The sequence below is a fragment of the Crotalus tigris genome, unplaced genomic scaffold, assembly GCF_016545835.1.
Source record: "Crotalus tigris isolate CLP2741 ecotype Arizona unplaced genomic scaffold, ASM1654583v1 scf7180000019328.220996217465:2438092, whole genome shotgun sequence".
NCBI lineage: Eukaryota > Metazoa > Chordata > Lepidosauria > Squamata > Viperidae > Crotalus > Crotalus tigris.
Window position 1 is genome coordinate 1,252,999 of NW_024097488.1, and position 12,301 is coordinate 1,265,299.

A 12,301-nucleotide genomic window follows, 5' to 3' on the forward strand; every position below is an offset into this window, starting at 1 on the left:
ATTTTTTTGCTAACCTCAGCTTCATTGCTGGACTATAGTTCCCAATCTGTAAAATATGAATTAAGTAATCCAATAAGAAAATAGCGTCCCGTCCCGCGCGCGCTAATCGCCCCGCGGGGTCAGCCCAGAGCCCTAACCGAGCTTGCGGCTCTGCAGTAGAATTGCACGTTCTCTCTGGTCCCTAATCGAGGGGCGGGGGCGAATAAAGTGATGGCAGGGGGCAGGTCTGTTCTTGCGCATGCGCGGCTTGTGAGGTCCAGCGCTACAGCAGTCCTGCGGTTTCTTTTGGGCGAGGGCGAGAGCGAGAACGAGTGGCGACGGGCGACCGCGGAGAGGTGAGCGGGGCAGGGGCCGAAGAGCCGCCAGCGACTCTCTCGCGCCCTCGCGGGGAGGGAGAAGAGGAAGGAGAGCGGTGCCTTTAAAGCGGAGTTGCCAGGCAAGACGCGGGAAGTCAGATGACCCCCCGCCGACTCCTGTCTCAGTCGGGGGAAGGAAGAGAAAGGCGCCGTCTTGTTTCTTTTCCTTTTCCCGAGAGGGGACGGGGCTGTCCTTCCCTTTCCTCGGTGGTAGCAGGATTTTCCGGCCGCGCGCCCTCCTCGCCCATTTGTGCAAATAAATGCAGCGCGGGAGAATTAGTGGTAGAAACCTCCTCCGGATTGAAGGCACAATCGCCCCACCGGATGGAAAACGCAGGCAGGCAGGCAGGCAGGCAGACAGGGTGGCCCAATCTCGTAGGTTGAATCCAAGAACGGTTACAATATTCTCTGTCTCCTTCTCCCCCCTGCCCCCAACATAAGGATAAACATATTTGGTGGAAGGTATCACCTAAAAAGTGAATGGATATCCTCTTGAAGCCTGATCTACTATATTTCACTTTGGGAATGAATAATGTGAAGAAAAATCCCAAACTTTCTTTGCAATCCGTTCACTTTGCGCCTGACATTTGAAGTCTCACTTCATGATGGAGAGGTGGTGTCATTTTGCTCAGTGCTGCATGCATACCCACCTTCTGTTACCCAATGTGTTGTTAACAGCAGGACATTGGGAATCTTTCAACACTGTTAATTTTTTAACCACTTCTCTCAAATATGGATCAAAATAATCTTCAAGATTAGAAAACAGGTGGATCTCAACGTTTGATGGAAGAAACAGCATTCTTTGGAGATATTGGATAGAAGAATCATCTTGGGTGTAAGGAATAGACAGTTTTTAGTCCCTCAAAAGGCTGTCATTTGCACAGGAACATTCTTTGGCCAATGTAAAGTGTTTCATAAAATGTACTGCCTGAGTTGTAATCTCTACTGTTTAGGGCCCCGTACTTTTTTTTTTTTAACTATACTTTTCAGATGTCAAGTCTTTCTTCTATTTCTCTTTATCTCAACTACAACATGACGACTTCAGATTTGCAGTTTTCTCTTATTTCTTTAATGCAACTATGTACCATTTGCATCCATGTCTCCATTTTTCATAAACACTTAAGTTACTTTATTTTCAAGATTTATAATTGTGGGAGCCCTTGTTTAGTTGGGGAAAGAGTTACGTTTTAAACAGTAATAATGGGGAGTGATTTGATTGCCAGAACTTTGCAAAACTTTTAGGTAAAAATATCTATTCAAACCAGCTAATGTGTAGGTTAGAAGTATGCCATTAATACAGTCAATTTTATTTCAGACTCAAGCATTAATAGCAGCATTAGATTTTGTATTAGATGTACCATGTTACAAATTTAAGTATTTTTTGGCCTTGTGATTGAGATTGAGTAGTAGTTTGGAAAGACAACTGACATTTTGTTCTTCATATAATTTCATTGTGCAACCACAAAATCTGCTGAAATAGAGGGGCAAAGGTTGTATGTAAAGTAAGAAGTTGGCCTAACAATTGTTGGATGTTTCAGAGAAATATTTTGCAGGAACTTAGTTGACGTCCTTTATTTAAAGGTGGCCTTGGGAAAGGTTTTTGCAACAGGCCATAGTTGATAAATTACATCAGAAAGATAACTGTCAGGTTGAGTAAGAGGCATTTGAACATGTGTTTTGTTTTTCTTTAGGCTTTTAGGAACATCCGTCGTTGATGTTCTGTTGCAACATGAAGCAACTTGCAGTAATCATACATTAGCTAAATTGTTTAGTATAAATCATCTGTATTTTGTGGTATTAATTAACTGCTATCCTTGAAACTGCAAATAATTAAACTGCTTAGTGTTCAAGCATTTGAACTTTGTTCTTCTAATAAGGACATCTGACCTGCTGGTCTTTTTTGTTATATTTACAGATGTAAGAATGTCTAATTGCCATGTATAATGCTAAATATTCATCAAGAACATTTTGAAAAATGCTTGCTATATTGAAATTGGTAACATACTGTATTTACTAAGGGATTACAGGATCACTAAAGGGAATCATTGTGTTTTACTTGAAGATAATTTTTGCTTAATCCCCAAAATACTTGTGAATTGGAGAATTGTCTTGTGTTTATCAAAACAGTGATGTAGAAGATTACAGAATGTAGAATATTTAGTTGAAAGCAAAGAAATGGATTACAGGTACACTGACTGATAATAGGACAGAAGTACAGAAGCTTCAGGAGGGATAGTATTGAATGTGTTATCTAAATCCTCATTTGTTACCCTCATTTGCAGAAGGTGAGTGTTTGTTTTGGAGAGCCTCTTCAACCCATGTGGATTAGAACTCTTGGAAATTGTGGTCTCAGCTGATGAACTTGTCCATTGCAGAGACTCTTCTATCTTCCACTACTTTCCCCCCAACTTGTATGGAGTAAGATGAACCGAACAGATCCATCCTCAATATAGCACAAGACTTTTGAAAGAGAAACTTCACAATGTGTACCCCAAATATGAAGCAGCTCTTTTTGAATCATTAAAGCAGCCACATTGTTTCAAAAAATGGCTTTGGAAGCTGCTCCTGATTGTCTCTCATGTGCAAAATGCATGCACATGGATGTAAAGGCAGCAAAAGCTGCTTCCAGAGTTAAAACAACTGCTTTAATATTTTTAAAAGAGCTGTTTCATATACACTTCCATTTGTGGGGAACATCTCTTTGAAACATTTTGCACAGCCATCATGCATGCATGCATACACACACAGAATCAGACTGAGCAAATCGAACTTGGTTAGATTAAACTTTATTATATGAATAAAATTGCAACTGTCAATCTTTCCACCAAGTTCTTGAACAATAATTAATAATCTTCATTTTCTTTCTTTTTTTTGATATTGATTGCAGTGCTGTTCCTTTTATATTTTTCTTATTGCCTCTCTATTTAAATAAACTATTTTTCCTGTAGTCTGCACAAACTTCACAAATAGTGACAAAGTATTAATTGATATTATATATTTCATATTGATGAGATTACCAGTTCAATTGAATTTCACAGTACCACCCTCTTTTTGTTGAGCTTTTGTTCCAACTTTTTTAGAATCATCTCCATTTTTTCAGTGGCATTCATGGAACAATAAGGGAACAATTTGAGCCTCCTCTTTAGTGCTGATAATCATCAATCAGATTGGGATCTCCATCCTCTGCAGAGTTATAACCAAGATTATATAAAGCATGAGACATGCTAAATGATAAATTTTGACTATCTTGTCATTCTGAGATGTAGATCCATGCTTTTCATTGAATCTTTTTCAGATTAACTTCAATTCTTGCATGGCTTCATAGTCACAGAGGTTCTATGCCTACTTTACTTATCCAATTGTATTCATCATTCTCCCACATAGGTTGCTGTGTTCTGCCATTACCACCATTGAACATGTAAATCTCATTTTTTCAAAAAAAGACATGGAAGTTCCGATCTTGTCAGATAATCACTGACTACTCAATATATCTTTTGCTATCCCAAGAAGATTGACAGGCTTTCTACTTTTATTAGAAGACAATCCCTTCAATTTAATGTCCTCTCTCCTGACCATTCAAGTCTGTAGATAAATATTGGAACTCCAGTTTATCTCTGTCTGAAACCTGTCATTTATTAACAAATCCCTTCCATGTTTACATTGTCCATTATAAAGAACTGAAAAATAGTCCATTGCTGTGAAGTTGGCTTCTGTGTAGCTTTTCTTGATCACTCTAGCTTTCCATGGAAACTGGGAAGTATGGGAATTTCAATATTGGAGATATGCAGGTAGAATAGAAGGAGGGGTCCCTGTTAAGTTCCTGCTTCTGGAACTTTCTTAATGAGATTTTAGACAAGTGCAGAAAGCCATATATACAACTACATAGATAATTACTAAAAGAATAATAACTATTTGAAAAACACTTGTTTTTCTGGATCTTGTCCCATATGGTAAAATAACCTGCAGTATCTTTACCCCTTTTTTGTTTTTGTTGCTGAAAAACACAAATTAGCATACCCGGTTACTCTGAATGTTGAGATTGGTTACAATACTTGGTTACTTAGTTTTTAACAGCGGTACTAAAAGATTTTAGAACATAGGAAAGAAGTGTTCTATATGGAACAACTTAGTACTTTTTATAATAGTATCATAGATCAGTATTGTGCTCCCTGTAGGTAACATCTTTTAATATATAATTTGTATATGCTAAATCCTATGTCATATATTTATATCGGTACCTATATGGAAAAAAGGGCAGGATCCCAATGCATTAAAATCTGGACCTAGAATTTTTTTTATTGGAACACATCACATTTTCTACCAATGATTTTACTCTTATGTTCAAAATTGTTGTATAGTGTGTACATGTAAAGCTCTTGTTTTTTCACGATTCCCTATAGTTTACTGCCCTTTAGCCAAGTTAGGAGGCCTTCCTGATACTGCATCTGTTATGTGAGCTAAAGTATTATTGTTTCCGGAATTGGAATTTGAATTCAACAATTGGCAAATAACATGCCTAGCCTCAGGCAAATTTCCAAATGTGGTTAAAAACCATTCTCTTCCCTTTACAACAGCTGGCGGTGCATCTAACCCCATTTAACCTTTTATAGGGGAGTAGCATGTCATGTGAACCAATCAGCTAATGTGTTTGATGCATAGCTTTGTCCTTTTTCTTTAACTAGTTTCTGTTATTGTATCTGTTTAATATAGTGACACAGAGAGAATATTTGTGATCTGGCCAGTAAAGTTATGAGTGCTTTTCATATTATTCCTAAATGATAGTGTAAAGGTTACAAAACTTTATTAATTGAATAAGAGTCCAGTGCCATAATTTATATTGGCATTTACATTAAATATATAAGTTGCCAAATAGTAGACAGCTTAAGTAGACAGCTTAAGTCTCTCGCTTGGGTATTTCCCATTTTTTTTTTGTTTCTTTCTCCTTCCCTTGCTTTTCATGCTACCTCCTGCTGTGATGAAACAGGCTGAACATTTTAAAGCTTCTGGCATTTGAATTAGTATTGGAAAAAGTAAATAAATTGATAAAATAAAATTTTCTATCTTTGAGATTATTTGTGAAGTAAGCAAAGCAATTTTCACTGTCTGAATTTGTGTTTGGAAATTGTTGATCCACAAATGTGAGAAGTCTCACAAATGTAGGGGATATTTCTTAATACCTTTAATGTTACAATCACTGTACATTTAGTAATATTAATAAGAATGTTATGATTGTGTGACTTGGACTTATTACAAATTATCACTATAAAATATCTGATTTTTTGTTCTGCAAACTCATTATAAAAGAACTAGAAAAAGTAAGTTTTAGTAATGTTTTGTTATTGCCACTTGATTCCAGTAATTGGTCAGATCAAAATATTGCATTCATACTTACTAAAAAGAACAAGTCCAGCAAAACCTTGTTTACTGGATCTCAGTGCAATGGATTTTGCATGTAACACACCAATTTCTATTGTGATTTGCCTCATTTGTGCAGTAATACCATTACACAAAATATGCAAATTGGCAGAAATAATGTAAATCCTTGCAATGCTCTAATTCCAATTTCAGCAGACTTTTCTTAGTAATGCATAGATTCTCACCCCAATCAGTCTATTAAAATGAGGTTTCATTGTAAACATAAAACAGACATGCTCTTTGCCATTTCTCCAATGAGCTAAAAAAACATTTAACATAATATTAAATGTAGAAGACAAAATCTGGAGCCATTTATATCCAGCTTTTGACTCTTAGATCTGTATAAAATGCTGTACAGATTGAACAAAATAAGTCACAAAGTGAAAAGTTTTTAACAATATTATTCCATTTTTATAATCTATATATGTGTTCCATATATAAACAATGGCATGTACATTTTATTAACTTAGTAAAAATGTAATACCTGAGTAGATAACAATAGAAAATCTCTGAAAATATTTTACAGAAGGAATAATCAATTATTTAATAGTGATAATGTCAAAAGCAATGCAATAAAAATAAGTTGCCAAGTTAATTAGTATGTTTACACATTTCTGTATTTATCTGAAGCTATTTACAGATGCATAAACTTTAAAATAGATTTTTGTAATTTAAGAAAGGTGCCATGGATTACAGTAGCTTATAATTAAGAATTTTAACTGGCTGCCCGCCTGTACTGTTATGTACTTATCCCACTGACTTATAAAAGTATGCGAGAGTTCAGGCAACCTTATTTTTAGGTTGTATCTTTGACATCATTTAAAAAGAAGCAATCATATCTTTAGAGCAAATAAAATTTCAGAAGAAATAGTTATGATTCACCATGAGATTAAGAAATAAGAGGATAAATAAGAATATACTGTAAATGTTTTTTACATATAGGTTTCCAGACAAGTATACTTTTTTTTAGATATACTGATCGTAAGGCTTAACACACTGAAGTATGAATTCCAAAAGTTTGCTGACATTTCTAGGTTTTCTTGTGTTTTAGTCAACTAGCTCAGGGGTCCTCAACCCCTGGTATGTGGACCAGTACCAGGCCGCGGCATGCCAACAGTCGGTCTGCACAAATAAGCAAAGCCCCATCCACTGGATGCAGGCAGCACACAAACCACACACCTCCAGTCCGTGGAAAAACTTTTCTCCATGGAACCAGTCCCTGGTGCCCCAAAAGTTGGGGACCTCTGAACTAGCTAATTTAAATTGTTTTTATCAGGTATTTGTGGATATTCCCAAATACTCTTGTCTTTAAAAAGAAAGCATTAGACAACACTTCAGAAATATGTATTTGTGTTAAATAGAGTTTTTTATTTGTTTTTCCCCCCATAGTTTATTAACTTTTAAAGAAAATCAATCAGTAACAATGACTACTTCATGGAGTGACCGGCTACAAAATGCAGCAGATCTTCCTGCAAACATAGATGGCTATGCTCTGAAAAAGTACCGTCGGGAAGCATATCACCGGTAAGCTCTTTCTACAGTTAGAAGCATATCTTTAATATACTGCAGGAAAAGCTCAAATCCTAAATACACATACAGCTCTATTGGTTCACACAGCCTAATTTCAAGAAAGAAATTAGCATCCTTGAATGTTGCTAAAATTTGATCATGGGATGAATGAAAGAAAACAAACGAGATTACATCCAGACAGGATGGAGGTACTGATAGTAAGGAGGAAGCTGGACTCAGGGAATGAGATGAATCCTTGTTTTTATGTGGTTGCATTTCCCCAGAAAGAGCAGATTTGGAGTTTGCGAGTACTTTTTGGACTTGGTGATAGTTATCCACAACCCTGGTTAATTCTCATTTTGACTACTGCAACTTACTTTATATTAGACTGTCCCTGAAAGTTGCAGCAACTAGGCTGCTGACAGGTGCAAGGTGCAGAGATATGATGTCTGTACTAAAATATCTCACTGATTGCCAGTTGTCTACTGTCAGAGTTTAAGGCGATGATGTTAACACTTAAAGTCTTAAGCATCCTAGGGCCTATTTGGGGGAACACAGTCCTATTACAAATCTCCTGATTACTTAGATGAGCAGGATCTCCTATTCTCAGGTTCTGATTTTTTTCTGGATTGCTTCCGATTTCCTTTTACTTCCTTCTGTTTCTCCTAGATTCTCTAGCAATGTTACTTGTGCTCTTGTGCAAACTCACAATTGAGCAGTTTTGGTCAAGCAAGGCTTTATTATATCAAATGCCATTGTGACTTTTGCAGATCTATTAGCAGAAGTTTGAAGAAAGGTAGATAGAATCCTAATTCAGTCTGCATAACTTTCCCTTTAGTTCTTTCACAAGGGAAGATAGGTGCTATTCATTTATTCTCTCCCCAAATGACAGATAACTGGATAATGAAAAGTTTAAGATGAATTGAGACTAATGTATTGTTCTGAAACATTATTAACAAACAGGGAAAAGATATAAAAAGTTATAGTATATCATAAATATACTTTGTTAGAATAGAAGGGAAACAACCAGATTGAAACTATTACAGGTGATAATGAAGAAACAGTTCAATTTGTTTTGTCATTCCTATACTATTTTTGCCTGTTCTGAATTTCAAAAATAGTGTAGCCATCCTTGGATGAAGGAAAAATTAATCAGACTTGGAGGATGTAATGGAAACTATTTTTTCAAGCTGTGCTTAGTCAATGCCACCAATGTCAAGGCAACCCTCATTGCTGTAGCACATTGCTAAACATTCCATAGAAGTTTTACAAATATAGATAACAGGCAGCTTATATAAGGGAAAAAAATCAAACAGTTATCCAAAACCAATAATTTCTTGTGATGAGTATAATATTGAATAAGTACTAAATGAATGAGGAAAGCCTTGAGACAAAATGTAATGTTTAATTTTACAACTTAATTATAATAACATTTATAAACTATCCAGAATTGCTGGGAGTTGGGCAGCATGTACAGATAGTCCTCAACTTACAACAGTTAATTTAGTGATCGTTCAACATTACAATGGCATTGAAAAAAGTGACTTATTCTGAAGTACACTGAGTCTTCTTTCTGTTTTATCTTTAATGTCAATCTGTCCATTTCTGCACAGTCTAAAATTTTCTTAATTAGTTGTTTTTCCGTTGGTAAGTTTTCATTTTTCCAATATTGGGCAAATACAATTCTTGCTGCAGTTAATACATGTAAAATTAGATATATACAATCTTTCTTGTGGTTTCCTCCTATTATGGCTAACAGAAACAGTTCTGACTTGAAATCTATATGTTTTTTAGTCATTTTTTTCCAACCATATGTGTATTTTTGACCAAAATCTTTTAGTTTTAGGGCCACCAGATACAATAATAAGTACCTGGTTTTTGTTTTACATTTCCAACACTTGTTTGATGTATTTTTAAACATTTTCGCTAATCTCACCAGTGTTAGATACCATCTGTAAAACATTTTGTATAAGTTTTCTTTGTAAGCCACCACTTCGTTAATTTAGCATTTCTTTCTCATAATCTTTGCCAGCTTTCTAATTCTATATTATGTCCAAAGTTCTTTGCCCATGTTATCATTGCTTCTTTTACTTGTTCCTCTTCCATCTTTAAGTTTAGCAAATATTTATAGAGTTTCTTAATCATTTTTTTCATCTGTTTTTAGCAGTATCTGGTCAAATTCTGTCCTTTATAAAATCCTACTGTTTTAGCATCTTTTTCATATCTCGTTTGAATTTGCAAGTATGGCCACCATGATAGATCGATACCTTGCTCTTGTAAATCTTATCTCTCTTTCAATTTCCTTTCATTGTCCAAAATATCTTTATAGGCCATAACTTTCTCATAATTGATTAAATTTGGGTAAGCAAATGCTTCCATTGTTGAAACCCATCCAGGTATTTTAATATAGATTTGCAATTTTTACCAATGGCTAGAAAAGCAAGTTAGAGAGAAAGGAACATGATATGTACTATGTAACATTGAATATATACTAGTAAGAACGATTAACTAACATATTGATTATGATAATATAGATTAACTCTTACTGTTTTTTAAATACATGAACCCAGACAATATGCTGTTTGTTAAATATTAAGAATGTTATTTTAAAAAACTCCAACCCTAATCCTAGTCCTAACCCTACAAAATTAATAAAATATATACAAAAAAACCTTGCTTTTGCTGAAACTCATGTATGTATGTATGTATGTATGTATGTATGTATGTATGTATGTATGTAAATAATTTGGAACCACCAGGAGGATCCAAGTAAGGAAATACTTTATTAAAACCGAGCTTTCGTTGGGAACTTCCAACATCGTCAGGGTTAAAAGCCAGTTAACAAAGATGACTTAAATATATATATATATATACATACATACATACATACATACATACATATGTTGACTAGCATAAAATGCACAAACACCAGGAAATTTATAAAACTATAAAAGTTTTAATAAGATAAAATACCAAGCTTTTGCTGGCTACTGCCAGCATTGTCAGGATAACTTCCTGTCGATGGGGGAAGCTATTTATGGATATAGCGCTCTTTGCACCCAGCTCCTGGACCTTGTCAGAGGTCCCAGCCAATTCACCTGTGCTTTGATCGCTTCCCTCTTTCCATGGTCCCTTTTCACAGCTACATCCTGAAAAAGGACCATAGAAAGAGGGAAGGTGGGAGAATGGTGATGGGGAGGGCTAGGAAAGAAGGTGAGGAGGGGAGAAAGGGTGGTGATATGTATACAAGCAAGGAAAACAAGGAAACAACGGCTAGCAACACGGAAATTACGATCAAAGCACAGGTGGATTGGCTAGGACCTGTGACGAGGTCTAGGAGCTGGGTGCAAAGAGCGCCATATCCATAAATAGCTTCCCCCATCGACTGGAAGTTACCCTGATGATGCTGGCAGTAGCCAGAGAAAGCTTGGTATTTTATCTTATTAAACTTTTATAGTTTTATAAATTTCCTGGTGTTCGTGCATTTTATGCTAGTCAACATGAATTCACCCAGGAATCACCTTTTTGTTTTTAGTATTCTTAATTACGTGTATATATAAAAAATTACATTAAAAATTGAAGAATAGCGATTCCTGGGTACATACATTTCAGTAAAAAAGGAAGTGATCACTAGGAAATAAAACACCAAGGTTTTAATAAATAAAATCAAGCTTTCGATGGCTAACATCTGCCATCATCGTCAGGGTACAAGCCAGCTAGTGAGGAAACCTGCTTATAAGCATAGCCACACCTAAACTCTACGCATGGACCTTGTAACAGGTCCAAGCCAACTAATCCTTACTTCACTTACAGCCTTCAGTGATTCTTTCTTTTAGCTCTTACTTACATCCACACAGCCACCCACTTCCCCCCTCCCTTTAGTTCCTGAGTAATATAGGCAACATGTGTTTCTCAAAATTAAAGGGTCCTCTGCACTATTGAGTTGATTCTTCTTCCTCTGTTCCTTGGGACGTTTCTCTCCTCCACTCCTCCGGCACGCATCGCACTCATTTGCATTCTTCAATCCTGTCACTCCTTCAACCCCCCCACAATCCTTGCCACCAATCTCATCCACACTTTTATTTCCCCCCACTGTTCCCAGTGTATCGCATCCTCCGTGCTCCACCTTCGTGCCATCTGGTGCAACTCTCAATCCGGTTGCCTCTCTTTCAGTCTTCCGTAACGCCGCTCTCCGGGAGCGTGTGACCACCCCCATAACGGGGCGGCTGTAAGTATTGATCTTCTGTACATCCATTGAAGGCATGTCTCTGTCTCGGTGGTTCTGATCGGTGCGGCCACATAGCAAAGGTGTTATTCTGCCGTCGCTCGTAGTAGGTGTTGCCTTTTTAAAATTCCTATCCATTTCCAAGTCACCAGCGACCAGGTGAGTTGTAGCGGGGGCACCATTGGGGACAGTGGAGTCGATACGGTCACTGGGGTAGCGAGTTTGTTTTATGTTAATTGGGACACTTGTTGTTCTTATTCTTGAGTATTGGGTACAATACAGTATGACTCAGGAATTAAAGGGAGGGGGGAAGTGGGTGGTTGTGTGGATGTAAGTAAGAACTATAAGAAAGAATCACTGAAGGCTGTAAGTGAAGCAAGGATTAGTCGGCTTGGACCTGTTACAAGGTCCATAAGTAGAGTTTAGGCGTGGCTATGCTTATAAGCAGGTTTCCTCACTAGCTAGCTTGTATTCTGACAATGATGGCAGGTGCTAGCCATTGAAAGCTTGATTTTATTTATTAAAACCTTGGTGTTTTATTTCCTGGTGATCGCTTCCTTTTTTACTGAAATAAATATATATATATTTATACCCCCGCTGGCAGTTAAAAGGAGGAAACAGCTACAATCACACATTGCTCCTAGAAGCACGAAGCCGAAAGCACCAGTCTGAAGATGACAAATGAGACTTCGTCGAAACGTCGCGAAGACACTTCCAATTTTACGTGAGAGAAAACCTGAATAACCAAAGACATATATATATATATATATATATATATATATATATATATATATAT

At 36.6% G+C, this 12,301-nt stretch overlaps 1 protein-coding gene across 12 annotated transcripts in view; it reads left to right on the forward strand.

Annotated features, from left to right (window-relative positions):
• The first annotated feature begins 237 nt into the window (after positions 1-237).
• NT5C2 (5'-nucleotidase, cytosolic II) overlaps positions 238-12,301 on the forward strand; it is a 66,822-nt gene continuing 54,758 nt past the window's right edge. For 4 of the 12 annotated variants that reach the window (XM_039361740.1, XM_039361743.1, XM_039361738.1 and 1 more), the window contains exons 1-3: positions 238-335; positions 7,161-7,295; positions 11,383-11,508. In XM_039361740.1, the coding sequence (XP_039217674.1) occupies positions 7,195-7,295; positions 11,383-11,508 (227 nt within the window). In that variant the 5' untranslated portion in view covers positions 238-335; positions 7,161-7,194. Of the gene's footprint in view, positions 437-7,160; positions 7,296-11,382; positions 11,509-12,301 lie in introns of those variants that run through there. The other 8 variants (XM_039361739.1, XM_039361742.1, XM_039361752.1 and 5 more) reach the window with 8 other exon arrangements.